Genomic DNA, 27,884 nt, shown 5'->3' on the forward strand with positions numbered 1-27,884 from the left:
AGAGAGTTGATTGTCATGGCGATGAGTTGGTTCACATTTACCCAGAGAGGGAGTAAGGAGATAAGAAATCAAAAGCCAGAAAATAGAGGAACATTTGTTTACTGGGTGAGAAGAAGAGTTAAGATCTTTTTTACCTTTGGAGAATAAAAATAATTTTGCGTGTACTGTTTGCTAAGAATAATTCTTATGAGGCAGGTTCAGTTTCATGTTGTTTAAACACTAGCTAGCTATACATATTTAATTTGGTTTAAGATGGGAAAAATATCCATTGTTCCAATTTTGTAATAAAATTACAAAATTTTTTAACTTTGTTAGGTATACTTGTTAGAGTTAATATTATAAAAGAAATAGTGAATTTTTAAAATTGACATATAATTGATGTGTAACATGTAAATTTACAGGTATAACATGTTGATTTGTTACGTTTATATATTGTAATATGATTACCATTGTAGTGCTAATTAGCACCTCTATCACGTCACATAATTATCATTTCTTTTTAGTAGTTGGAATAATTGAGATTTAGTCTCTTAGCAAGCTTGATGATGATAATACAGTATTGTTTTCTGTATTTCCTCTCCTCTCCCCTTCCCTTCCCTTCCCTTCCCTTCGCTTTCCTTTTCCTTCCTAAGCCAGTGCTCTTGTAGAATGTCTCACTTTCTAGATATCTTACTGTTGATACTTCATCATGTGTCATTTACCTTGTTCTTTTTGTTCCTGTGTTCCTGTAAAATGATAATTAAGTCTAGAGATTTGATTAGATTTAGACTGGACATTTTTGTCAAGTTCATAGGTGAGTTTTTAAACAGAAATTTTTCTTAAAGGGAGGAATAGGAGATGATTTTTAGGGTGTAGAGTGTTGTGGAGGGAAAGGTGCGGCCAGAAAGGAGGGAGTGACAGAATAGTCCCAGGTACTGGAGACAAAGAGCTTTTTAGTTTTCATGAAGCCATTCCTATCTGTTGATCATTCATTAGTGGACACATTGCCCTCAAAGTATTCAGTTTGATTGGCTACTGAAATTCTGACTTTTAAAATTTAATTAAATATCTCTTTATTCTTTCCTAAATAAAGCAAAATTTAAAACTTTGAATGGTTTCTGGATTGGTTTTGTTTTGTTTTTCTTTGTAGGATCAGCTCTAAACACAGCTTCCATTGTCATAAGTCAGGAGAGCAGGTAGCTTATGCAGTGACTTCCTAATTCATTATTAAAATATTCAGTTTTATGACATCTCAAAAAGGCTCATTTTATCTTTTTGTAACTAGTTGAAAATATACCGCTATCAGTTGTTTTCTAAATGGTTTTCTTTTCTTTAGATGGCAGCCGTTATTTTTATGTGCATGTCTTGTCTGACTAGTATTCTTTTAAGTGTTCTACATAGGCTCTATAATTGTTGTAACTGGCCTAAATCTGTAATAGATCAGATAAGCCAAGACTTACATCTAAAGTATTTTTTAAAATTTTATAGCCTTATCCAAGCACAGACTTTAGGCAAACCTGAAGTAGGAAAAATGACATCAGAATAATCCCACTGATCATTGATAATTAAGGCCTTTGATCTGTGCAGTTCAGAGAACTACAAGAACATTATCTCATAATTCTCAAATGTTCTCTGAAGTAGGAAGGCAATTACTATTACCCTAATTTACAGATGTAGTTTGTGGTCTTTAAAAGGTTAGAGAGCTGTTCCACGTGGAGCTAAAGGCAAAAGTAAGGATGAATTGTAAAAACTGTTTCTTAATCTTTCTAGACCACTCTGAGTCCACAATTGTTCTTTTCAGAGGTATAAAGATTATTATAATGTAGTTTGAAATTTTTTCTAGTCAAAAAATAAAAGGCTGAAATGAGAATTTTAGTCTGGTCTGGTTAGTACACTTCATACTCAACCAAACATTTCTGGGATGCTTAATAAATAGTTAAGGATGGTCCCTCTTATCAAAAATATTTAAGACATTACAAAGAACAATGGACACACTATCATTTATTATTTGTCACCTAAATGTTTTCAGTGTGAATAACATTTTGTTCTTAAATGTTCTCCAGGGCTAGATAGTATATCTAGCATCCAAAACCTATTTGGGGTGATTATTAATATTATTAACTTTTGAATAAAGAAATTTCTACATATGAATGTGTGTTATTCTTACTTCAAACATATTTCTGTCACTCATTTCCTGTTTCAGTTAATGGCATCACCATCCTCCTTACAAACCAGGCTGGAAGTATTAGTGATTTTCATTACTTTTCTCTCCTTACCTCCAATCCATTTGGTTACCTAGTCCTGTATGTCTACAGTTTTTTGTGTACCCATCTATCCATTTATTCCCATGGGCACTGCCTGAGATCAGGCCCTCTTCACCTGATCTCTAATCTTTTGCATCTCTAGTCTTTCACACTGCTTCCTGAAATATACACCTGACCATTTAACTCCTCTTGAATGGCTTTCATTCCTCATGGAATTAGGCATTAACTCCTAATGCCTTACGATGAAATCTCATCATGGCTGTATCCCATCCTGACTCTTCTTCCATCAGACTAGACTTTAAAACTTTATACAGAAACTCTGCACTATTTTTGTACTTTTGCTGTTCCCTCTACTTCAAAATATCCCTGTTTCCTCCCGTAGAAATCCTAATACACATGCCATTTCTTCATGAATCTCTTTAATTCTTCCAGTCAGACTTAATATCCCTCTTGTATATACATTCATAATACGTGGGCTAAACCTTTTTCTTTTACATCCTTGACATTTTATTTTGAATTGTAGTTCATTGTGTATATACATTTCTTTCGTACGATCATGACTTGTTGTCAGTGGAGACTGTATATAGAACACAGTCACACCTTAATAACTTTGCATGTAGTAGTCTTAGCTTTCAACTTTTACTGGAATTTTATAATTCATTGAGCAAGTCAGTTTCATAAATTGATTCATCTTCCTACTACAACTAAAAAAATGACTAGAAAGAATAATTTTGTTTCATAGGTGGTAAAAACTCAGGAAAAAGTTGCTATCTTTGGACGTGTTTCCTGAAATCAGCAATGTAGTTAGAAATGGATTCTTCTGTTGTCCATAGTAAACTATTCTAAACATTTAAAATTTTAAAGTATGTGTTCTACCTGTATTCTTTCCTATGAAACTGTTGTAGGACATTAATAAAGGCTGACAGAATTCAAAACTTCCCTTAGTTTGTTCCATTCTTCTAGCCTTCCCACCAGCTGCTCTTCGTAATTTAGAAGCGCCTGCTCTGTGTCAGGCACAATTCTAGGTGCTAGAGATACAACTGTAAACAAATGTAGTTTGTTTTCTAGTTTCAGGAAACAGTCATGTAAAGAAAGCAAATATATACAGTATAGCAGATTAAGAATTGTACAAAATACTAAGATATACAGAAAATCTATTCTATATGATTGTTGGAGTCTGTGCTAAATTGCTTGCTTTGAGTTTAAATATCTATTTAAATCCTTGCTTGTCTATCACATTCCTTGCCTATGCTAATTTTGTTTAGGATTTGTATTGAATATATTAGGTTCCAAATTACATAGTAATATATAAATATTAAACCTAAATAGAACTTATTAAACTTAGATATAATTTTTGAAGTAAATGTTACTCATGCTACATAATATATAAGTTCTTAGGAAATCATAAACATCAAATTTTTTAAGTTTTAATAATTTTTCAGCATTAGGGGATTATATTTAAATGCTAATTTAAAAAACTTTAGAAAATGAACCATCATTTTTCACTTGTGTGAAACTAAGGTTTTTTTACATATATGGTAGTTTGCTTAAATCAGGGTGCACACATACACAGGCATCATATTTAGTCAAATGAACAATTTGTTTCCATCGGGTACCAGTTAATCTTACATGTTTGCTAATCTTAAATGACTATCACATCCACTTGGCTTTAAAAGTTCTCTGTGCTCTCCCTAGGGTAGCTTATTTTCTGCTTTTCCCAAGCTATAGCAAAAAATGTCTATCATTGCCTGTGCTACCCTGCCAACTGACCTAAGAGAAACTCCTTTCCCTATAGTCCTTGCTACGTGAGTAGTAAACCATGCCAGCTTTTTATCCCTACCCACTGATCCCCAGTTAATTAGATCAGGGGAACCCTGAGCAATGATTGCCCATCCATAGGCTAAACAGGTATTTGTGACATGGTTTGGTGTAACAGGCTCTGCTCAGGCAGAGCCTATGGTTTAGGGTTGAGATAGATTCTTTTCAGGATTTTCAACTTATTGATGTAGGGAAGCTGCCAGATGGTGATGAGCATTGTAGCTGAGAGGTCACATAGAGCTTGCATTAGAGTAGTAATTATGTGTATCATGTGTATATTGCAGAATTGGTTTTCTGGGAAGAAGAGACTAGAACTAAGGTGTTGGCGGGGGGGGGGTGGTTTGGGGGGGTGCACGTGTGTCTGTGTGTGAGTTTGCATGTATGTGAGCGAGAATAATAACAGTTCCTGATGGTTTCATAAGCCCTGAAAGGCCCAACCTGGCCTCCTCACTGTCCTACAGACCTAACATGCTCATTCCCAGTTCTGTGCATTTGCCTAAGTTAGTCTCCCTATTTTTGGTCTTTCTCCCTACTTCAGGCCACCTTGAATAGTACTACCAGGTTAGTGTTCCTTAAAATCTCCTGATAATGATATTTATCGGGCCAAAAATCATTAATGGTTTCTGCATTACCTTTGTGATAAAGTTTAAGTTCCTTAGTAATGTATATATGATCTTTTTAACTCTGCTTTCTAGGATGTTTTGTCTAAAAGAACAAAGCCCATTAGGTTTGGTATTTTAGTATAACAGGTCATGGTGAAAGTCCATAGCTCTATTCTTTTGGTCATTTGTCTCTAGGAACTTTACTGAGAATATCAGTTGGACTGGGAGCCCCATCGTCATTTGTTGCAGAAGAAAAGAGAAATGGCTCTCGGGTTGAAACATGAGCTGCCAGAGGCGTGTCTCTACATTTTGAATGTAGGTGAATAGTGGTGCATTCAGGGGCTAGTGCCCCTGGTGGAAGAATTTTATGAGTCCAGCCTTCCCTATCCAGCTTCTTGCCAGCTGACAGGCAGTCTGTCTGATGCTTAACCTGACAATGTTGCCAAACTGTCCAGTAACCCTTTTTTTGAGTTTTAAATTCTAAATGTTTTTATTGATCAGAAAGAAATAGCCCTTTAGAGATCATTTAATTTTTGCTTTGAAAGCCTTGACCACCACAGTGCCAACAGAATTGACTTATAGTGTGGTTGGTTAAACTGGCATTCATTTGGGAATTTTTCACAACTCCAGGTTTTATGGGTCAGCATTCAGCCTTATCCTGTATTTTGAAAAAGATGTGAAGAATAGCAACATATAACTCTTGGCAAGATACGAAATGCAATGATTTCCCCTCCTTATCATGGCCTTTATCTTTTAAAGGTTATCTATTAAAATCTTAGCTCTTTACTCTAGAATTCAAGGTCTTTCACAATTTTTTCCCATCTGCATCCCATTCCTTCTCTAAAGGAATTCTCTTTTTTAGCTAAGCAAGTCTATCCATTCTCCTTCCTCCCGGCAACATGCCAGGCATATTTCTCCCTCAATGTCTTTGCGCATAACGTTTGCCTAGCCTTAAATATCCTCTCTCCTATCTCTAGGTTGCAAGGCCCAGCATAATAGTTACTTCCTCAAATCAAAATAATGTAAATTATATATCAGCATCAATAAATGCTTTAAAAATAAATGACTCCTCTTTTCACTGACAGAAGGCATATGCACTGTGAATTTATAGTTATCCTAGGTGACTGAGCATTTTGCAAATAAAAATTTCAGGGGTGTCACACAAAAATGAAGTTTCTAGAATTTTTTGAAATAACAAATATTGGTTAACACCGGGCCCAGTTTTCTACAAATAAGAGGTTGGAGCTGAGAAATTATTATCCCTTTAAATGATACTTGTATTCACCACTTTAATCCCACCACTCCTCACTCTCTCCCCTTATTGCCCCAGACTGCTTTGGGTCTCTACTTGGCCCTCTGCCCCATAGGCAATTGAATTTAAGATGATGGCTATGGAGATACCCAAGGAAAATGAAAGGATAGTCTTCCAAGAAGAAAGGAGAGATTATCAAGGTCTTTGATAGTCTCTGTCTTAACAGCTAGGAAGGTCACTTCATAGTTACTTCCTACCTCCTAATTGACAATAATCAGCGAAAATAACTCAGAAAGTAAGGATATTTAATCATGGGAAAGTTACCAAGAAATGAAATACCTTTCAGAAAGTAATGTTCTGACCTTAGCTCAGAATAGGGAGTAATCACTAAGAAGGCTGTCTGAGACTTGACATCACTTTTAGGATCCATTTGCTCCAAAGGGTGAGCCCTTTGGGACAATAGAATGGAAGCAAAGCTTTCAGAACAGCTAATATACAGGAGTAGGGATTCATTTTGGCCTTAAATGTAGTCACTGCCCCTTTTCTCATCTGCCTTCCTATAAACATTTTGATTAGGCAATAATAGTTGGTATTTGTCCAATGTTTTAAATAAGTTCTTTTATTATGTTGCCTCATTTAAATTTCCTAAAACCCCTACAAAGTGGGATACAATGGATGAAGAACATCAGGCTCCGGGAGTTTAACTGAATTACCTAAGTTCACACGAGTATTAAGTGATAGAATTGGAAGTAGATCCTAGATCTTGAGATTTCTGGTCTTGTGCTCTGTAATTTTATACTGTCTGGGTCTTCATTATCTTCCTATGAATGATCTCATCGTGCTTTTGTATGTGTTACCAAAGGGCGGGGCAATGACGCTAGGTCCATAGCAAGGAGACAATGATGTGAGAAATGAATTTTAGAACTGAGACAGCCTCTTATAATTTATTCAGTCTTCTTTACCTCCTTGAGTAAACTACCTGGAAAGTGGCTAACGGTTTTCTCAGAACGTCAAAAGTCTTTTTTTTTTTTTTTTTTAACCATACCGCGCGGCTCGTAGGATCTTAGTTCCCTGACCAGGGATTGAACCCGGGCCCTCGTTAGTGAAAGCACAGAGTCCTAACCACTAGACCTCCAGGGAATTCCTGAATGTCAAAAGTCTTGATCTACATGTCTACTGTAGATCAAAAATATTGATCTACATGATCTAGTGAAATTGCCTTTTAAATTGTTTTAATTTATTGCCTTTTTTTCCTGTTGGAATGTTAGCTCCTCAAGGGCAGAGACTCCATCTTGCTTACCACTGAATCCTCAGTGTTTAGAACTATACCTAGCAGATATAAGACAGTCAATAAGTATCTCATGCCTAATTCACTGACTTAGTGTTTTAATGTCTTTACATTGAGAACCTGCTGCCTCCAGTCAAATGTTGATTGTTTCATTGTTGCTTTTGTTGTGGTCATCCATGTACAATGCTTGGTGTCAGTCTATTTATCTCTTGTAAAAATAAAATACAGTGTGTGTGTGTGAAAAAAAAAAATGTTGATTGTTTTTCTGAAATCCACTTTTTCCTTTAGGTCTGACATGGGTGGTCAGCCCTGTGAAGGAGTGTGGACATTGGCCTAGAGCAGCTTGGAGCTGAAACAATTATGTTTATGTGATAAAAGTCTCTGAGTCACATGGCAAATAGGTTTATCTTTGTATACCTTTTCTCTCAATGCTGCTTGTATTTGATCCTTTGTAGCCATCAATACTTTCAAGCCCCTTCAGTTCAGAAGTGTCCTGTGTTGTCTATCTATACCATGAAGTGGGAGAGGTTGGGAAGCATTGCTTTATTGGATTACAGGCAGAGTCTAAGGTTCTGGACTTCAGCAAGAGGTCTTCTACATGGTAAGACTTTTGTGATAATGCAGGCGAGGGAAATAAACAGACATGTTTGTACCAGTGTATCAGCAAGTCTGCTATTTCCAAGAACAGAAAGCACAAAAATCCAGATTCTGAAAGGTTAAGAAGGGCTTACTGTTTAGTCCTGAGACTTTGCCAGTTTCTTCATGGTTGAGCGTAGCCTTTTCTAATTCCTAATATTTGAATCCATTGGGTGGTCTTGTTGAATAAAGACTTCTATTAAGAAGGGAAGAGAGGGCAAATAGTGTGCCTGATCCTTGCAGGGAGAAAAAAAGTGTGTTGAAAGAGCACAGAGCTCTCAGGATGTTAAGTAACACTGTAAAAACATGCAGGAGTTGATTTACTGTTTGGGGCTTGTCATAGCCTGAAGCAGTTGGTGCTGTTTCCCCATGTGAGCTCTTTTTTGTTTCACCAGGACAATGTTAGGTCCCAGGAGTCTTTCACATGACTGTTTGTCACTATTAAGAGCCAAGTGCCTGTTCTGAAGGAAGCAGAGCTGTAGTTAAAGTGTTCAGGAGAACTCCTTTTGAAGTGTCAGGGGACAGGATGTATGTAACAGGGTAGGAAGAGAGACTAACATTTATTGAGAGTCTGTTTCACACAAGACAGTGCTGGGTACTTGCATATATGCTATCTTATTTAATCTTTATAACAGTCCTATAAGATAAATACAATTTTTCCATTTTCTAGATTTGGAAACCAAAACTTAAGAAAATTAGATGACTTTCCCAACGTTACACAGCTTTTAATAGTGGAGCCATATCTAAATCTAAATTGTCTTAACTCTCAAGCCAATGATTTTTTTCCCTTCATGATATTGCTTTGGATTCTATGTGTAATGATGGAGGAGTCTCATTTCTTGATCTTCCTATAGAGGGAGAGGGAAACAGTATAAAATGGCGGAGTTTACATGCATTTACATACTCCTTTCTAACCTTAACTTTAAAAATGTTTTAAATATACTGAACTTTTAAACATAATACTGAGTAAGATCTTAATGGGTGATGCAGTGGAGTGGTTGAGAAGTACTTTTCTCCCTAAATTTAAAGATGTTTGCAAAAGTATATATTACTTTCTGGAAATTTCCAATTATGAGCCATTACGTCCTAAAGAACAGAGGTTAATAGTGATCTTCAGGGTATAGCATCATCATTGTCATATGTTTAGACTTAACCTCCGGTTGAGAATTCCCATTTCTAAAACAGTTCATTTTTTTTTTTTTTTTTTTATAAATCACTCTTTTTTTTTTTTTTTTTTTTTTAATTTTATTTATTTATTTATGGCTGTGCTGGGTCTTCGTTTCTGTGAGAGGGCTTTCTCCAGTTGTGGCAAGTGGGGGCCACTCTTCATCGCGGTGCGCGGGCCTCTCACTGTCGTGGCCTCTCTTGTCGCGGAGCACAGGCTCCAGACGCGCAGGCTCAGTAATTGTGGCTCATGGGCCCAGTTGCTCCGCGGCATGTGGGATCCTCCCAGACCAGGGCTCGAACCCGTGTCCCCTGCATTGGCAGGCAGATTCTCAACCACTGCGCCACCAGGGAAGCCCAACAGTTCATTTTAATCTAAGTATTTCTTGAAGGCAGACTCAGACTTAGGGCCTCTGTCCTATAAATGACAGAATTACTGGAAGTTCTGTCTTAATGTTCATACTATATATTTTTACTCTTCACTGATGAAAATAAAGACTTCGCATTAAAATTTTCTTTTGAGACTTCCCTGGCGGTCCAGCGGTTAGACTTCATACTTCCACTGCAGGGGCCGTGGATTTGATCCCTGGTAGGGGAGCTAAGATCCCGCATGCCATGCGGTACCGTCAAAAGAAAATAAATAAATAAAATAAAATTTTCTTTTATCTTTTCAGACTACAGATGTAAACCCTCATTTTGGCACAGTGATGAGAACCTAATTTTCCGCTTGCTTTGCTAGAGGCCCCTCCTCACAGGTTGAAATTTGGGACACAGAAATTTACTTGTTTGTTTCATTTTATTTTTCTTCCCCCTAGGGATCATTTGACTTTCATTTGAAGTTCTAATTGACAGACGGGGAAAAAACAGAAAAATGATGAAATATTTGAGATAGTAACATAGAAAAATACCAATTAAATTCGATTCCAAATCTCAAAAGTGGATTTGTATTTCTGTACTTTGAAGAATTGGTTCAGCTACTATAATTCTTTTTTTGTTGTTTTGTTTTAATCTCTGACATGGGGTGATTTAACATAAATAGAATAATTTTATTGGTGTCTTCTAAGAGAAGGTGGGGAGAATGAGATTATCGTACTAAAACAATAGATTGGAAATGCTCTGCACACGAGCTCCCTTGCCCTCTTGCTATGGGCAAGGGAATTACGGAAATGAAGAAAGAATGGCATCTTAACTGTGGGCTTCCTGATTTTTTAGTGTTATTGTTGAAGATTAAAATTTGACTATAAGAAAATTGCTTGATTTGGCTGTTCTCTTTTTTCTTAGAACTGACAGTGATGAGTTGACAGGAAGGGATAGGCTTTGCATCTGAGCTCCTGACCCTGCTTTTAGTCACGGTATTCATCAGCACTCCCCTAAACAAGTTCACGTTCTTGGCAGCTCTAACCTGGAGTCAGTAGAGATGCTGCTTAATCAACCAATATTATTTTAATGTTGCTGGGGTATGAGATACTGTGGTAAAATCAGAGAATGTAAGATACAGTTTACCCCACCCCATCTGTGTTAAGTTGCCTTGGATGCATTATCTCATTAATTCTTCACAGCAACCCTATCCAATCATCATTTTACAGATTAGGAATTTAAAACTTAGCCAGCCACACAGCTAGAAAGTAGTGAAGTTTTAATTTAGGTTTGGATTTAGGCTTGTATGACTTCAGAACCCATGTTCACTAATCACTGGGGGTAGGAACAAGGGAATAGATAGGCATTTGCACGTACATAGAATCTCATTATGAGGAAACAGCAGACAAACCCAAATTAACATTCTATAAAATAACTAACATATTCTTCAAAAATGTCAAGATCAAGAAACACAAGACAGGTTGACTGAGAAACTATTCTAGATTAAAGGAGACTAAAGATGCATGACATCTAAATGCAATCAATGTGTGATTGATTGTGGGTTTGATTTGGAAGCAGGAAAAAAAAACTTCATAAAGGACATTACTGAGGTATTTGATAAAATTTGAATGTAGACTGGGTTAGATAGTAGTGTTTATCAATATTGTATAACCGTGACTATATACGAAAATTTCTTGTCTTTAGGAAATATACACTAAAATTTTTAGGATAAAAGGGCATGACATAACCTATTTACTCTCACGTGGTTGTGAGAGAGAGAGAATGACAAAGCAAATGTGGCAAAGTATAAATAATTGAATAAATGGTGAATCTGGGGAAAGAGTATAGTAGAGTCATATTTTTGTCATTTTTTTGTATACTTGAAATGATGTAATGAAAATTTTTAAATGCCTTATATTCTATAAATATGGCTAAAATTCTTCAGAAACCTTCAAAACACAACTGGGGCCAGGAGATGAGGACCATATTCTATTCATGCTTCCTCCATTGGCAAAGAACTTGCCAAACCAAGTTGAGGAGGTAAACATAGACTGTTATTTTGAATAGGAAACATAAGTCATACTGTCAAGATGTTTTTCTTATATCTCCTTTGGGGACATACCTCTCTTTTCTTCAAAATAGTTCATTGTTTTCGCTGATATTTTTGTCCCATTTCTTTGGCCCCTCTTAGATAGTTCATATTTCTGACTTACTGACATAATCTTGGATAGAGTGCTAAATATGTTCTTTTTAACAAAAGAATAAACTACAAAGTAGAGTAAACACTATTTTTACTAATTATTTATGTTTGTTTATTTTTATTTTTAACAGTGTATATGCCGCCTACATTCTCTCAGTTTTAGGTGGTTTTCAGTCAGCCTTGATTACATATGAGTGAACTGTGCTCTTTCGGGCATTATCAAGGGCACTCTTTTCCTTCAGTCCACGCAGCCCTGTTTACCCTTGCCTTGGCCAGAGAACAGATGTGGGCCAAATATGAAGGATGTTAAAGGTTTAAACTCATAATTCAATATATTTTTCTCTTTTTCCCAATACCTTTTCATTCTCTTTGCTTTTTAAAAAAATTGAGATATGACATATAACATTATATCAGTTTCAGATGTACAACATAATGATTTGTTATTTGTATATGTTGCAAAATGATCATATTTATCTTTTTGTATTCCGAAAGTGCTTTTAAATGCTGATGTGATTTTTTTCAAGATGAATAATTTGGTGTTCCTGGGTTAGATAACAAGGCAGAACTGGGAATTCCTTCTGATTATAGATGGAAAGAACCCCAGGGTTAAGCAGGTATTTTGGTTCTACTGACTGTGATCTGGGAGAAGGAGTCTCAGTCAAGGAGGTCCACACGTTAGTCAATAGAACAACAAAAGCAAATGTCACCTCCCACTGGTGGTGATGGGGACAAGTAACTATATATACTGTTGAATCCTCCCTCCCTCCCCCTGCCGCCACACACACGCAGAAAGAGAGAGGGACTAAAAGGCCATCTTGCTTCAGAATAAGAACTCAGTCTCTTTATAATATGTCTCTGCATAGTAACTTTGGGTTATCGTACTATCAACACTCAGCTTTCCTTTGAGTCTGTTAAAGTTAACTTAATCATAGACTAACTTTCACATGTGGGTACTTAGTGACTATAAATAATGGTGTTTATGTTATTATATATGAATGTGAGTCAGGATTGTGAAATGGTTAAGTGCTTGGACTCTGAAGCCAGACAGACCTGGGTTTAAAACTGGCTCTGCCACTTATTACCTGTGTGGCCTTAAACAAGTTGCTCATCTTTCCTTATCTGTAAAATGGGATAAAATTCTCCTCACCAATGTGAAATAATACATGTAAAGCACTTAGTGTTATGCCTGGCATTTTTATATCTTTGATAAATGTTAGCCATTGTTAGTTATCATTGCTATTAATATTATTATCGTTAGTGTAATATCAGTATCCGCTTACATTTGCTGATGTTTTCAGATTTATCACACTTTTCCCATAATCTCTCCTACTCCTGCCTTCCAGGCTGACTTCTTTTTAATTGAGGCATTTCATTTTTTAGGCATTTCATTTTCCCCCAGGGTTCAGAGATGATCCTTGTATCCCCCTCAATCTCTTCTATTCCCTCCACTACTTCCAAAGCCTGCTGAATGAATGGTGACAAAGTAAGAAATTCTCTTTCTTCGCCAGTTAGGACCTGACTACCTGTTCTGTCTTTTGCAAAGGGCTGAACATTTAATCCTAGTTTCTAGAACTGTGGGCAATATTAAGCAAATGAGGCCTAACTTTCTTTTCCTCCATAAATTGGATCAGAAGTATATCAAAACCCATAAAATCCATTGCATTATCTGACGAAGTCTTCCTGCTGAATATAGCTAAAAAGATGTGATTTGGGGTCAGATGGACAAGGTCTGTCACTTCTACAGTTGTTCAAAGTACCTTACCTCTGGCTTGGTCTCTGCTTAGTTACAGGGTCGTTCTAAGGATCAGCTGAGGTAGGTCATGCATGTGAAAGGGCTTTCTAAACTGTAAAACACCATGTTAATATGAGGGATGATTATTGTGTATAAACAAAGGCCCCAGCAACCTAAGTGATGCCAGAATTCAACCCTGGACAATAAAGATGCAATCTCCTCTCTTTCTGCCACCTCCAGAAGTTTGCAGTAAACTATTTGAGCTAGAGAGGCTAGTGACTAACTTCATGCAGTGACTACAAATCCTTTCTTCTTCCCTCATCCCCATATTCTCTTACAGAATGTTATGCCAGATTCTGAGTCAGTCTTCAGAGCTGGACTTTGGGATACAGTGTGGCAAGCAAGGTACTTAATAGGATCTGGGAGTGAGGATTAGGAAAGATTTCTTTTGTGCCATTTTCCAGCCCCCTTCCTGGCAGCCCCTATTGATTAAATGACATTTCAAAGTTGAGTTCAGTAAGGATGAGGCCAGATATGGCTTCTGCTAAACTGGGCTGGCAGATCTGAGCAGTCAGCAGATAGCTTTTGTGTGTGTGTGTGTGTGTTTCTTGTTTCTGGACTATTAGAAATTCTTTTCTATACAATATGAACAGCAAGCCTAGACTCGTGTGAGATCATCATCATCATCATAACTGCACTTAGGGGATGCCTGATAACACAGTACACTCCAAGCACTGGGGATTATTATGGACTGAATTGTGTCCCCCACAAATTCAAATGTTAAAATGAAGGTTCCAACCTCCAGTGCCTCAGAGTGTTACTGTATTTGGAGTTAGTTGGAAATCCGACAAAATTAATCCCCATTCTCCACAACATTGCCCAAAAAATATATATATATATATTCATCCAAAACTTCTTCTCCCCAAATCAGCGTTTTCTGAATTCAAAAGTCTTCTTATCCTTAGTCATTTCAGCCTTTGCCCTCCTTACATAAAGAAGGGCCAAGGGAAATGCTGCTTTATAACTATGCCTATTTCTGCTTAATTGTGCTATCATGAATGACTTAAAAGAAACCACATTGAGAAAGCTGGGAATAGATAGATGGTGCTATTGGCAGAGCAATGGCATTGGCCTCTAATTAGACGTCCTCTAGTTGTCCTCTAGTTGTCTTCTTCCCCTGCCAAGGAGTTTGTCATTCATTGCCACACTCTTGTCTTCTTATTGGACGTATTAAGGTGTTTCCCCCATCTTAATCTCTAGGTTATCAAGAACCCCTTAGAAAGCAAGTGCCATTGCATACTTTGTTCCTGCCTAACTAATGGTATTGCCTAAATGAGCTACTCTGGATGAGGTGGGGTTTTTTGTTTGTTTTTGTTTTTTAATCTTCTCTATTCCTTTCATGTAAATATATTTTAGTTTGTTTGTCAAAGTTGTTTGCAAATGAGTTTGCTCTGGAATGTACCTCATCAGGAATGATGAAGGGCCCCTATGTGAACTTCAAACTAAAATTAGCAACACTCTCTTTCTCATGTGCTAAAGAGTTTTGTCATTTGGTTTCTCTAAAATTTAAGTGAAAATTTCTCCTTCCTTCAGCGTGATTTGCCTTTTCAGCTGTTTAGCAGTTGTTGCTCTGGTTCTTTGTCCGTTGTCACATGGAAACTAGTTCTACTTAGCCAAAATTCTGTATTATTTCCTAAAGATCAAACCAGAGCACCTAAAACTCGTTTTTTACCCAAATATTTTTCAGCCACAGTTTTTCAAAATACAGAAAATCTTAACAGCTAAATATTAAATCCTGCTGAAAATGAAAAGTTGTAAAATGAGGTAGAGCACAATATTTTGTAGAAATCAGCCAATGATCTAATTGTATTGAGCTTTTAGTGTTTACATAACTTGGCTCCATTTTATTTTCCTTTTTGGGTATTTCTAAAATACTAAATGCGTCTAAGTCTTGATGCTTATGTAAATCAGTACAAAATCGGGTATTTCTAATTAGTTCCCCTTCTACTCTGTTAAATCTACACTAATCAGGTTTGAAAGTGTCCATATTGAGGGTCGGATGTAGATGTTAGTGGGCAATGGATTGAATCAAAGAGCTGGGAATTCTGGGCTTCATGTAAGTGGGGCTAGTCTCTGGGTTTCTTTTGGTTTGAGTGGTAAAATGAAGATTGATGGTACCTTTACCTTTCACTCTACACTGAGGAGGAGCAGATATGTGTCAGGCTGCTCTGAAATCTTTGGGGGAAGAAGAGTAGTGATAGTCTTGGTTTAGCAGTACAGAATTTGGCCAATGAAAGAACCACTCATTCTTGCAAGGTCAAAACTATTTTCTGCCTTTCAGAAACAAGTCAGGTTGCCTGGGCCAAAATAGGTTTTCCTTTTGACCACACATTGGCAGGACAGGCATGTCCAGTTTTCTTCTAGGTCATAGCTCTAGATTTTTTCCAGCTAAGAAATATTCAACCAAAAGAATCTCAGGGTCCTGTTCTTGGCCTATTCCCACCTTCTCTCTTCTTAGAAATTCGAACAGCTTTGAGTGGACAGTGTTCTTGGGATCTCATTGCCTTGTTGGGTCACAGGCCCTGAGCCTGCAGATGAAAATGAAAGCACCCCAGCAGAAGGATGTGTGTGTGTTTGTGTGTGTGTAAATTCAGCCTTTGGATTTCATTGAGATTATCTTGCTAATGCCCCTTTATAAGGTTCACTAGGTTTTCCTGGTGCCTAGTGACCTTGGTGATCAGGTGATTAGAAAGGCATGGAGAGTATGGATCTGGGATCTGACTAGCTTAAGATACTTCATCTGTGGATCTGTGCATCTGATATGGGTTATGTGATAAGGAGAAGGATTTGCCTTTGGTACTTTCCTACTTTTATGTTTTGTGCCCTACCTATTTATCCCACTTCCCCCAGTCCCTCTTAATAGTAGGTACCCTATGTTTTAGGGCAGGCTACTTGGGTTCATCCTTTCTGGAGGAAAATAAATCTCTTGATTTAAGTTGTAGAAAGCTGTTAATGACTTTTTTGTATTACCTCTCCTGGGAGTATTTCTGTTTTAAAGACATTATCTAGGCTGAGAACAGTAGTCCTGGTTACTAAAGGAAGGGAAATATTGGGGATAAGAAGACCTTTCTGGCTTAAATTGCCACCATATGGGTATGATTTTCGAAAGTAGTTATGTGAAGTCACAGTGAAAGTTCCTCCAAGTTCCTTTTCTATAAAACTTTTTGCAGAGCTGCTGTGATTTAGTCATACTAACCAGTTTAAATTTCACTTCCTTTTCCCATCTTGTAGAAATACTTAAAAGATGGACCAAAAGGGAGGAGGAAGTCAAGCAGCAGAGACCCAGATAGTAGCTTTCTGAATAATGAAGATCTGATGTTATTTTATTTAAAAATTTTGCCACTTTATATAAAACCTGTGTGCGCCACTTGGAAAGTTGAAGTTAGGTGCCTTAGATTTGTTTAGCAGTAACTTATATCTGTGGTAGATCTGAAACTCCCTGGATACCTAATGTCTGTTTTCTCCCTTGAGTTTCTAGTTAACTGATTAAAAATTCATGTTTTCTCATAAAGTTTATCTTTTAATGTAATAAGAATTTGTGAGAATGGGGACTTTTTAATTTTTTTAAGCACTTTAAACTCCTATTGTCAGGTTGTCCTCACAAAAGTGTTTTGGAATGCCTGAATGACATCACCAGAAAACTCAGTAATTGTTATCCAGTTATGATTAATGCTTTTATACTACACTGGTAATACTCTTCTTCTAGGAGATTGCAGGAATAGAGATAAATACTTCCTCTAGAAGCTGCTCCAGCTCTGAAAGTACCATGTCTTAGTCCCACATATGGTCTTAGCACATTATGGACATCCGTTGAGTTTTGGGGTGAATCATTTTAATTTAGTTGCTTGGTCATTAAGTTTCAGTCGTAGCTTCCCAAAGAGTCTGATTTTAGTATTTTCTGATCTTCAGTAGCATAATTTGCTTTGTGATTTACAGTATAATTTTTTTTTTCCCTGTTGGAAAATTGCTTTATCATGCTTTTTACACAGTAGATGTAGGACTTGTCAGCTATTATATTTGAAATGAGGATTTCCTCAGGATTAAAAATGGCCTGAGTAAGGACCATTGGTTGTAATTATGTATTGCTAAAAATGTTTGTCGAAATATTAAAAAACATTATAAATCACAAGTTTTCTTTTGGAAAGTACTGTTTTAAGCTACAGCATAAGCTATCCATTGCTTTAGATATAGGGTATAAGAACAGGTTGTAGAGATGAGGCCATGTGTCTGGTATTAAGACCCTTGATGCAAATTCTTTATGAAATGTCATCTCGCACAGTTGTTGTTACTATTGTTCTTTTTCTTCTTTTTTAATATCAAAATGCTGTTATAATTTTAATATCAAATGATAATAGAAAAAATTAAATACTGGTTCTGGTTCATACTATCATATTTATCACTTAGAGGGCAGCCTTTCTGCCAACTTAGGCATGATAAAAATTCTTACTGTGCTCATCTTTGGAGTTTGTATTTGGTGATTATGTACTTTCACAGTCTGAAGAAACTCATGTTTATACTGAAGTAGTGACTGAGGCCAGAAGTAAAGTAGGAAATAAAGAAATGATACCCTCACGTAGAAAATACTGGAAATGGCAGAGGAGAAGGAGTTGGGGGTAAGAGAATAAATATCCTGACCTCTCTCTTCTCTTGTCAGAACCCAACTGTAAGCCAGAGAACAAAGGAATGACACAATCTTATAGGACCTGGAACAAGGCAGAGAAAGGTGGAGAATGGCTATGAAAAGACAAGTGGAGAATAATCAGCACAGTTTTCAGGGAACTATAAAATTTTAATTTTGGATAAGTGGTCCCTTATGAAGTAACTTGGAGGATTCTTTGCCACAGAGAAGCTATTTTGAGGTCTCCTGAAAGAGTTAGGGAGCAGTATTGGTATAATTCTGAGAAAGCTGCACAAAGTATGGGATTGAGTGTGAACACAGATTTACTTACGAAGCTGTTTTAAACTTTTCTGGTGGGCAATGTTCAAAGCCTTTGGGTATCTTATTTATTATGTAATTGATCTTCAGGACACTATTGCCAATTTTGACCTTTGCCATATGTTCTCTTTCTCTCTCCAGAAGACACAAAGTGGCAGAGCTGCAGCTCAGAGGGTTAATTTAAGTTTAGGAAAGGACAGCCCAAACAGAGGGATAGGCTTCATGGCTAAAAGTTTGTGCTCAGCCAAGAGTCCCTTTGTGTCAATAAATGAAGCCAAAAGAAAAATTGGAATAGCCTTATGAAAGCTGGTCACCTGTATGTGGCCTTCTGAATCAGTATTGGTTAGCAGGATCCTAAGGCATCCTTTCCCACTCTCATCCTCCATCCCACAACTTTAGAATTTTTAAGAGACCACACATGTTAGAATTTGCCAAAGTTGTATTCTAATGCTAAATATGACCAATAATTTGGGGATAAGGCTTTGTGGAAACTTTGCATGGGAAATAATACAGAAGATAGGCTGTAAGATTTCTATTTTTTCTTTTTTTTTTTTTTATATTTTTTTTTCTTTTTTTTTTTTTCTTTTTTTTCTTATGTTCAATTTATTCTAAATGGTTCTATTTAGGTATTTATTAAGTCATAGTCCTTTTTATTTTCTATTTTTAGCATTTTGTCACTGGAGTATTGTTTTGCCAAAGAATTGGTCAGGGTATGCTTCTGGACCTAGATAAGGAAGTCATTTAAATGGACAGTACACACAGAGAGGTTATTTAATAGTATGTAGATGGAGAAACCAAACACTTGCTTAATAACAGCCTTCAATTTTTATATAAAATAATAATCAGTTATACTCTCTGACCCTGTTGGGAAACGAGTTTAAGCTAAAACATTAAAGATTTAGGTTTGACAAGTAAGAGTTTCCTGAAGAATGTCAGAGTGGTTACCTGGGAAAGGAGTTCCTTAGGAACATGTAAGATGTCCTTCTCTAGAAGTCATTAAAAGCTAGCTTGGTTTTTTTGTTGTTAGTTTGGAGAGGGTGGCCTCTCAAAGATCTCTTCTTAGGATTTTATGAATTTTTAGCTTTTGTGCTTGGAAAGAATATTTGAATATTTTACCTTTGCTTTCTTTTCTAATTTGGAATAGTTACTTAAACTCTTGAATTTAGTACACTGCCGTACTCACTGTGATCACAAAGTACATATTCTTAATAATGATGCACCTGCTTATTCACCTGCTAACCATTTTCTGGCTCTATCCCATGATGTATTTACACTCTGCTAAGAAGCAGGTTCTAACTCTTGACTCAGATATTTAAATACAGGAATTTAGTCTTATCATCGCTCATTATGACCAGATCAAGATGGATGACTTTGAGAAAAAAATCAAGTGTTTCAGATTGCTCTTGTACTTTCTGCGTCTGGCTTGAAAAGCATCACCTGCATTTCTAAAGATATTTTCAAGTGTTTTAGATGTATTTTCTGTAGGGTACCGCAGCCAAATGCAAAATTTGAACAAAGCTCCATGTGTTAAGCCCCAGTTTAAAGGCCCCTGAATTCCTGATAAAATATTTTGATGACATAACTAGATGAAGCTAGGCCTTGATAATACAGTTTCAGGTAAACTGTTTCTTCAAGAGTCATGTATGGTTACATGTGTCTTTCTAAGACTGTTAGTGTGCATTGTTTCCAGGGGAGGGAGTTGAAGGTTGGGAGTGTGTGGAAAATATTTGTTTAACTTTGGACTCTGTTTAGCCTACTTTTTCTCTCTAGTATTCGATTACCCTTAAAAGTAAACCAAGCTTCATTAATACTTAGAGGTCCAATCAAAGATAATTTGAACACTGAAACTTATAACAAATTAATGACCTTCAGTCAAAAAAGATCCTGGCTATTTATTAATAAACTTTGCTCAGATTTTCCTATCTCTATGAACATTGTCCTTAATAGGCTCTTCCCATATAAGTGGAAAACGAGGTGATTTATTATTGTAACGGACTTTATCTCACTGAGGTGAAACATGGATTACATCATCTTTTCTGCCAGTTTCCTAAATATATATGTTAGACTCTGGTAATTATTAGTTTCTAGACCATTGTTCCAAAGGCCAAATATTTTTAAATGTTTTAAAGTCAGGCTAAAGAGCTCAATAAAACTGAATGAAGAATAAGAGGCTTTCAAATCTGAGACCTGTTCTTAATTTAGCCAAGTGAAGTACCTAATTTGCCATACATTTGCTCTTATTTCCAAAAGGAGATAACCCTGCCTGTAGCTCAAACACAGGAGCATCTTTCTTTTTTTTAAATTGGTTTTTGCTTTCGACTAAATGAAAACCTGGCAGTTTCTAAGCTCACATATGAGACTATACCCCTTTCCTATTTAAATACATGTTTGAGGAAAAAGTTCCTTGTAGCCAGGGAAAGCTGCCTTTCCTCCCTTTGAAAGACTCTCATCTGAGAGGCCCCTTCTTCCCCTCTGTACTTGTTTCTCCTGGGTGATGTTCAGTGCCATCAGTACAGACACAGCACAGCAGCTCACCAACAGCAAAGGTACTTTTACAAAATCAGATCCTGAAGGTTCTTCTAGCTGATGACAGAGTGACTCCCTCCCTCTGAAGGGGCTTATTGGTCTTCCTTTGCCTGCCACTTTGAATGGGGGTGGGAAATGCCATGTATTTAGAAAGGAAAATATAGAGAAAAGAACATTGATCTGGTGGCTGTGCCATCGACAAACAGGGATAATAAGCATGTCATTTAACATGCCTGGGGCCTCAATTTCATAACCTGAAAAACAAGGTAGTTGGGTTATATGGTCTCTAAGAATTCATACTGCTCTAAAATTACATGGTTATTGTTCTTTGGGATCTTGAATATGGTCACTCTTAAAATCATATACTTTTCCCTTGTCTCAAGACAGTGTGGACCTAGGATTTGTCCAGTGTACATGAAATTTCTGTCACCACACTTCAAAGGCCTTTTTCTTTGATTTCTACCTAATTTGGGGTTGATTGATCCTAACAGTTATTGAGAGGAATGTATTTGAGGGAAATCTTGGGAGAGTTGGCTTGTAGCAAGTGCAAGGGCCTCAGAAATGTTTAAGGCTGTTTCAAGATCTGGTTATCTTTCAATTATCTGGTTGATGTTTCCCAAGCAACTTGTTCACAGCTTGTCACTGTAGTATAACCACTAAATCCAAGGTAGCCCAATTCCCAGGCAAACACAGAGCCAATCTAAATCCTCCTTCCATTGTTTTTATTACAGGGTGCTATGGAGACAGCATGGACTTTGGAGTCAGCCAGAGCTGGCAGTTCACAATCTGACTCTGCCTTTTTCTGATTTTGTGATACAGGTTAACCTCCCTGTGTCTCAGAGTCATCATCTATAAAACAGCAATACTTAAGTACTTACCTTAAAAATTATTATGGGATTAAATGTGATGACAGACAAGAAAAGCTTCTCATGTGCCTCTTAAAGAGAACAGCAGACATTTGTATACCTCTTTAGCATTTACGAAACACCTCATAGAAGTAGTTTCATTTAGGGCGTTGTGTGGGTAAAAATGTCATTTAGGTATTGAGGCCTGAGTCAGGCTTGCTGGGTAGGGGCCCTGGGCTTTGGAGCTAGATCACATCAGATCCAGAGCCTTGGCTATCTTGAGGGTCTTGTCTAAAATATCCTTTTATATTTTCCAGGAATCTGAATTTCTGTGTTTGGAGTTTGATGAGGTCAAGGTCACCCAAGTCCTGAAGAAGCTCTCGGAGGTAGAAGAAAGTATCAGCACACTGATGCAGCCAGCCTAGCTGAAGATGGAGCTGTTGAGGCAAAGGTGTTCATGATCCCTCCCCAGGGATCTGCTTTTTTTAAAAAAAAATCTTATTCCCCCAATAGTATTAAATCCTCAAGTTCAAATCTTGCCTGCCTCAGCTTGCTGCGATTTCTTTCTCTCTTCCTTTCATTTACTCTTATAGTTGATCTACTGCAGACGTTCTTATACTTCAGCATACAAAGGCACTCATAAAAGCTTTTTTTTTAAAAAAAGACCTTAAGGACCCTATCCGCAGAGACTTGGATTCAGTAGGACTGGGGTGGGATCAGCTTTAGAAACCCTTGCTATGGTGGCTTATTCCTGGGTAGGATTATAGGAATTTATACATGATAAATCATGCAAGAATTAGAAAAGGGGGAGAAAACATTTTACTCATGCAAATACAAGGCTGACCAAATATGGCCTGAGCTGAGGCCTAGAGGAGCCTGCCTAACCTAGAAGAGGTTTACTGACCTTAGTAAGACATGAGATGCTTCTAGAACTGATTGAGGTATTTGTATTAGTTCTGCCTAAATCTGGGGGGGGGGTGCTGGTTTGATGTGAGCTACTGAGAAACTTGGGCTTTTCTGGAACCTAGAACTAAATTGGCCTCATCATAAAGGGTCTCCCTTCACTTATCTCAAGTCAGGATTGTGGGAAGGGAAAATGTCCCTTGAAGTGATGGGAGGTCTTTACCTCAGAAAATTTTACCGAAGTCATCAAATAAAACTTCTTCAAGGCAATTTCTTCAAGAAAACTAGCATAAAAACTAGGTCCTGGGACTTCCCTGGTGGCGCGGTGGTTAAGGATCCGCCTGCCAACGCAGGCAACACGGGTACAAGCCCTGGTCCAGGAAGATCCCACATGCCGCGGAGCAACTAAGCCCGTGCGCCACAACTACTGAGTCTGTGCTCTAGAGCCCTCGAGCCACAACTACTGAAGCCCGCGCCCCTAGAGCCCTTGCTCTGCAACAAAGAGAAGCCACCGCAATGAGAAGCCTGCGCACTGGAACAAAGAGTAGCCCCCGCTTGCCGTAACTAGAGAAAGCCCGCGTGCAGCAACGAAGACCCAACATAGCCAATAAATAAATAAACAAACAAACAAACAAACTAGGTCCTGGTAGAGAAGTTATACCAAACACCAAGAATATTCTAAGAGGAGGAACTGTCAACTAAGTACATTGAGGCTATGGTCCTTGTTGAACAGGTTTTGTCATCTGACACTGATAACATTTAGAAACTTCAGTTGCCTTTGGGATGTAATGTGTCCCAAAAATGTAGTGCTCTTGGTCTGTGGTTACAGCATATGTCAGTTCTAATGAGTTTATTCCAGGGCAGTAATAATTCCTCTTCTGTTAAGCATTTTCTCCTAAATCAGTTTAAAGACATTTTAGGAGCTTTTCCAAAACCCAAGCAGAAAATTTGGCTTCCTCCCTGATTAAAACCATCCCAGCAGTTAGCAGACAATGACCAGAAAGTTTTAAATGTAGCCCCTGTGGACCCTTCAGAAAACATCTTGAAACAGTATGGTAAATAGATTCAGAAAAGGCGCGTGGTTTGGCGAAAGAACTATTAAAACTTGCTTTCTGTTCTCAGGGCTACTGTCACGTGATCCAGGAGAATTTAGATAGTGTCTCCTGCTGTAAAATGGAGGAAAAGAATATCTCATCAGATAATGGGATTCCAGATGTCACTGAAAGGAAGAACTGTAGCTACCATGTTAGTATTGAGTCACATTTCCAATGAAAGTCTATGGAAGCCTTAAGGAACAGTCCATGGGCCCACAGGGAGTGGCCATCATTGTTGTGGTTTGAAGCTCTATTTAGGTCATTCTGTGAAAGTAATAGCCACAAAAGTGGACATGGGCTTTTTTATTATATCCCCAAACCCTAGGTCATTAGTAAAACTGTTAATGTATACTGAATTTTTCAGAATAATAATAATAATAATGAAATGGTTGCTGAAGGTGGGCCCCACATTTAACACTAAACACTTTTGAATGCAAGTGGTTTCAGACAGGGTATGTTTGCGTGTGTTTTATGTTTACTGGTGATTTTTTACTTTCTGATTGCCAAGGGAGTATTATGTTTATTATAGTCTATTGTGAAAATATAGCACTCACTAAGAAGAGTTAAATGACCCATCAACCTAATATACAGAGATAACAAAAAGAAGGCTAGGACTAGAAGAAGAGTTGACTTTCCCTGCATAAATTCCTGGAAGTAGAGCACATGGGTTTTTTGGGGTTTTATTATTTTTTTTATTGAGGTATAGTTGATGTACAGAGCACACAGTTTTTAAGACTTTGATAAACATTACAAATTGCTCTCCAAAAAGGTTAATATCAGTTTGTATTACCTCTAAGAAAGTATGCGACTAAATCATTCCCTTTCTTGCCTATTGGATATTATCTGGTTTTTGTATTTTCTCGTACTGACCTGTTTTTGTAAATTTTTGCAAGGGGGACTTACTTATACTAGGACATCTTCCTGGGGATAGTGCAAGCATGGAGAAAGGACCAGGAAAGGAGAAAACTGGCATAAGGGTCCCAGCAGACCCCACTAGGTTTCCTACCTCTATAATCCTAGGTTAAAACCACATTATTTTGAGTTCAGGAAATGTGGAGCAAAATAAAAATAATCCTCAGCCTGAATTGGGCCTTGTAGAAATTGTCCCTGCTTCAACCATAAGCACTGTAACTTCAGTCTGTTTAGAAACAGTACAGACAAGCCAAACGTTGCTTTCAAAATAAAGTCAGAAAGAATCTCCAGACTTTAGCAGTTTCATGTTGATAGGGAGCAAAGGATTTGGCCTTATTCTCAGGATTGCCTTTTCTTGGAAGCTCTGGTTCCTATCAGCTTCATCAGTGGAGGCTTAAATTCGACTATTATAGCCTCCTCTTTCCTTTATATAACCTCTCTTCCCCCAGTCTTACTTTAACGATGATTCAAAAGGAATTACAACATTTTAAAGTTTAGTTTAACTTAGTCTTTCCCAAATGCAAGCAGGTGGTGAAAAGCAAACGATCACATTGAGTATCTGAAATCTTAAATAGCTGACATTGTGTCAAGCTAGTAGTTACTGAAGTTCTTTTTTTAGACCTGAGTAAAAATGTGGAAAACAGAATATAATAGAAATTAAAGGAAAATAAATGTTAAACAGATGTTATAAAATATTGTTTTCTGAGGTACACAATAAATATCCAGACCAGTGAAGGGACAAGGATATAGAAGGAGGCCTTCTAGAGTCAGCTCAGAAATGATTTGATATTTTTCTAAAAAGAACAGGATGCTCGAAAAGATGGGCCTTTGTGAGACAGTTGCCACCTTATAATTCTTAACTGTCCAACTTCCCAGCCAAGGTTTTCAAATATTTTAGATGGTGATTTAGCCAGCAGAAGGGAAAACGTAAATAGAACATAATTAGTTTGCGTTTAACTCTAGTTGCAAAGTGTACAGTTTTTTACCTCAAAATTGAGAAATAGCAATTTTTATCTGAGTGCAGTCAGTTCTCCCTTATCTGGGGACAGCCATAAACGTCTCTTACCACATCACAACTACATGCCGTGCTCACTAGCTTTTGTTGCAGAGGAACCTGCCTCGGCCTGCTTCCTGTCAGATAAATGGTGCCAACCGACATAACTTACAAGTTTAGTACATATATTATCAGAATAAAATACTAAGCCTGTACATGAGAAGATAGTAAAATATGGTTATTTACATCTTTTACTCACCAAGCACTGTAAGTAGTCCTTTTGTTTCTCTCTTACCTGCTCTTGGCTAGTTTTCTGTTTCCTGCTAGTGTTAGGGTTTCAAGTTCTGTTGATTTACAGGATGGAGGTGGGGGAGAAATGGGAAGGGGGGAAATATGGGTTTGATTGCACAGTGGAATAAGAGATTAAACTACTAGTTTAAAAGGAATTTAGGCTGAATAATGAAAATAGTTAAAATCCTTAATGCTGCTATTATACTGTTTTTACATTAAAGAAATAAAAAATTTGGGAATTTTATATGATTCATATTCTGGCTATTTTTAGAACCATGTCTAAAATTTGGCACTGATCTCAGAATGACTGATTTGGAGGCTTTTGTAGAAGCTATTTTATCATCTTGTCAAAATGGGGAAACATCTGGACAGACAGGGCAGAGGACTTGTACAAGGCCGTCGTCAGGAAGAGACCTTAGGGTACTGTCTTCCATCTGTATGTTCTACCTGCCAGACTCACCAAAAGAATAAAATGTGCTTGTAAAAAATACCTATGTCCTAGCTCATTGTGTTTAGATGATGATAATTTTTCCAGTGATGATTTTTGTATGGAGATATGACCTTGAGGGCTGTGAGGTCCAGTGTCACTTGCAACCTGCATCCACATTAGACCTGTCTCTGTGCTGAGGCTGCTAATGTCCTTTGTAGAGCCTGATGCTGTATCTTATTACCTTGGCCTCACTCAGTGCCACCCATCTCTAGGACAATGTGCAAGATGAGGCTGCTAATGTCCTTTGTAGAGCCTGATGCTGTATCTTATTACCTTGGCCTCACTCAGTGCCACCCATCTCTAGGACAATGTGCAAGATGAGTCTGCTGCCACATGGGGCTTCCTGGCTGTCCACAGTACCCAGACAGGCAGCAGATTATCCTTATCCTTGCTGGACAACCATGACCCAAGCTTACTAAATACAGCATAACTCTTGTTCATTAATTCATTATAACAATGTCTATAGTGAATTCTGTAGCAGTCACTTCCTCACTGTTATGGTTTTCTCAACATGGTCTACCCACAGTGCAGTAGAACAGAAGTCAGATTTTTTTTTTTTTTACATTTTAATTATAAAAGTAACACATGTTGGGAATTCCCTGGCTGTCCTGTGGTTAGGACTCCACGCTTCCACTGCAAGGGGCACAGGTTCGATCCCTGGTCAGGAAACTAAGATCCCATAAGCCGCATGGTGCAGCCAAAAAAAAAAAGTAACACGTGCTCATTAAAAATTATTAAAGATTATTTAATTTTTAAATCAGTATAGAATTGTATAGAATCAGTCTTCCTTGCCTTTTACTTTTAAAAAAAAGTCTCTCTCCCCTGAAGTAGTTACTGTTAACAGTCTGGAAGGTGTGTTTCCTTCCAGACACTTTCTAGGCACATCAAAGTAAGGGGGTATATACATACATACCTACACACACATACACTATATCTATATCCATATATATGTTGATATAGTTATATGTTCAAGTATACCTTCAAAGCATCATTTTAGTGGTTCTTAACTTTTAGATGATACTTTATGTCTTAAAGAATCCAATGAAAGCTATGGTTTCTCTTTTCCAGAAAAAAAGACATGCACATATTCACTGAATTTTTCATTCAGTGTCAGGAGTTTCATGAATTCCCAGAAAGCAATCTGGCACCACCTCTACCAATCCCCTAAGGTTTATGGAGCCAGGGGCAACCAAGAAAATAGCAACAATTTGTAGTGGATTTGGAGAGGATTATTATTTACAGCAGAAACCTAATGAATCCGTATACTCAGGGTGCTCTTAGTTGAATTTTCTGGTCAACAGAGTTTATCACAAAATCTTTTTTAATTACAAAACTTTGAATTAAAAACATTATAAAAAGTCTCAGTTCACTCCCTTCTGTGACAGACAAGGATCCCTCAATATTCCATTCTCATCCCTTTGTGCCTGCTGAACTTTCACAACTGCCATCACAGCGCCTAAGCATTTTAGTACACCTCTTTGTCTGCACATCTGTCTCCCCCCACCCCTACCCCCCCCCTTGGCTGTGAACTCCTTAAGGAG

The 27,884-nt window shown here is 37.5% G+C and overlaps 1 protein-coding gene across 2 annotated transcripts in view; it reads left to right on the forward strand.

The window, feature by feature from the left end:
* Window positions 1–22,193, forward strand: part of COMMD1 (copper metabolism domain containing 1) — a 137,879-nt gene extending 115,686 nt beyond the window's left edge. For both annotated transcript variants that reach the window (XM_061210656.1, XM_061210657.1), the window contains exon 3: window positions 21,977–22,193. In XM_061210656.1, the coding sequence (XP_061066639.1) occupies window positions 21,977–22,084 (108 nt within the window). In that variant the 3' untranslated portion in view covers window positions 22,085–22,193. The remainder of the gene's footprint in view (window positions 1–21,976) is intronic.
* The last annotated feature ends 5,691 nt before the right edge of the window (window positions 22,194–27,884 follow it).

The sequence above is a fragment of the Eubalaena glacialis genome, chromosome 14 (genome assembly GCF_028564815.1).
Source record: "Eubalaena glacialis isolate mEubGla1 chromosome 14, mEubGla1.1.hap2.+ XY, whole genome shotgun sequence".
NCBI classification, from domain to species: Eukaryota; Metazoa; Chordata; class Mammalia; order Artiodactyla; family Balaenidae; genus Eubalaena; species Eubalaena glacialis.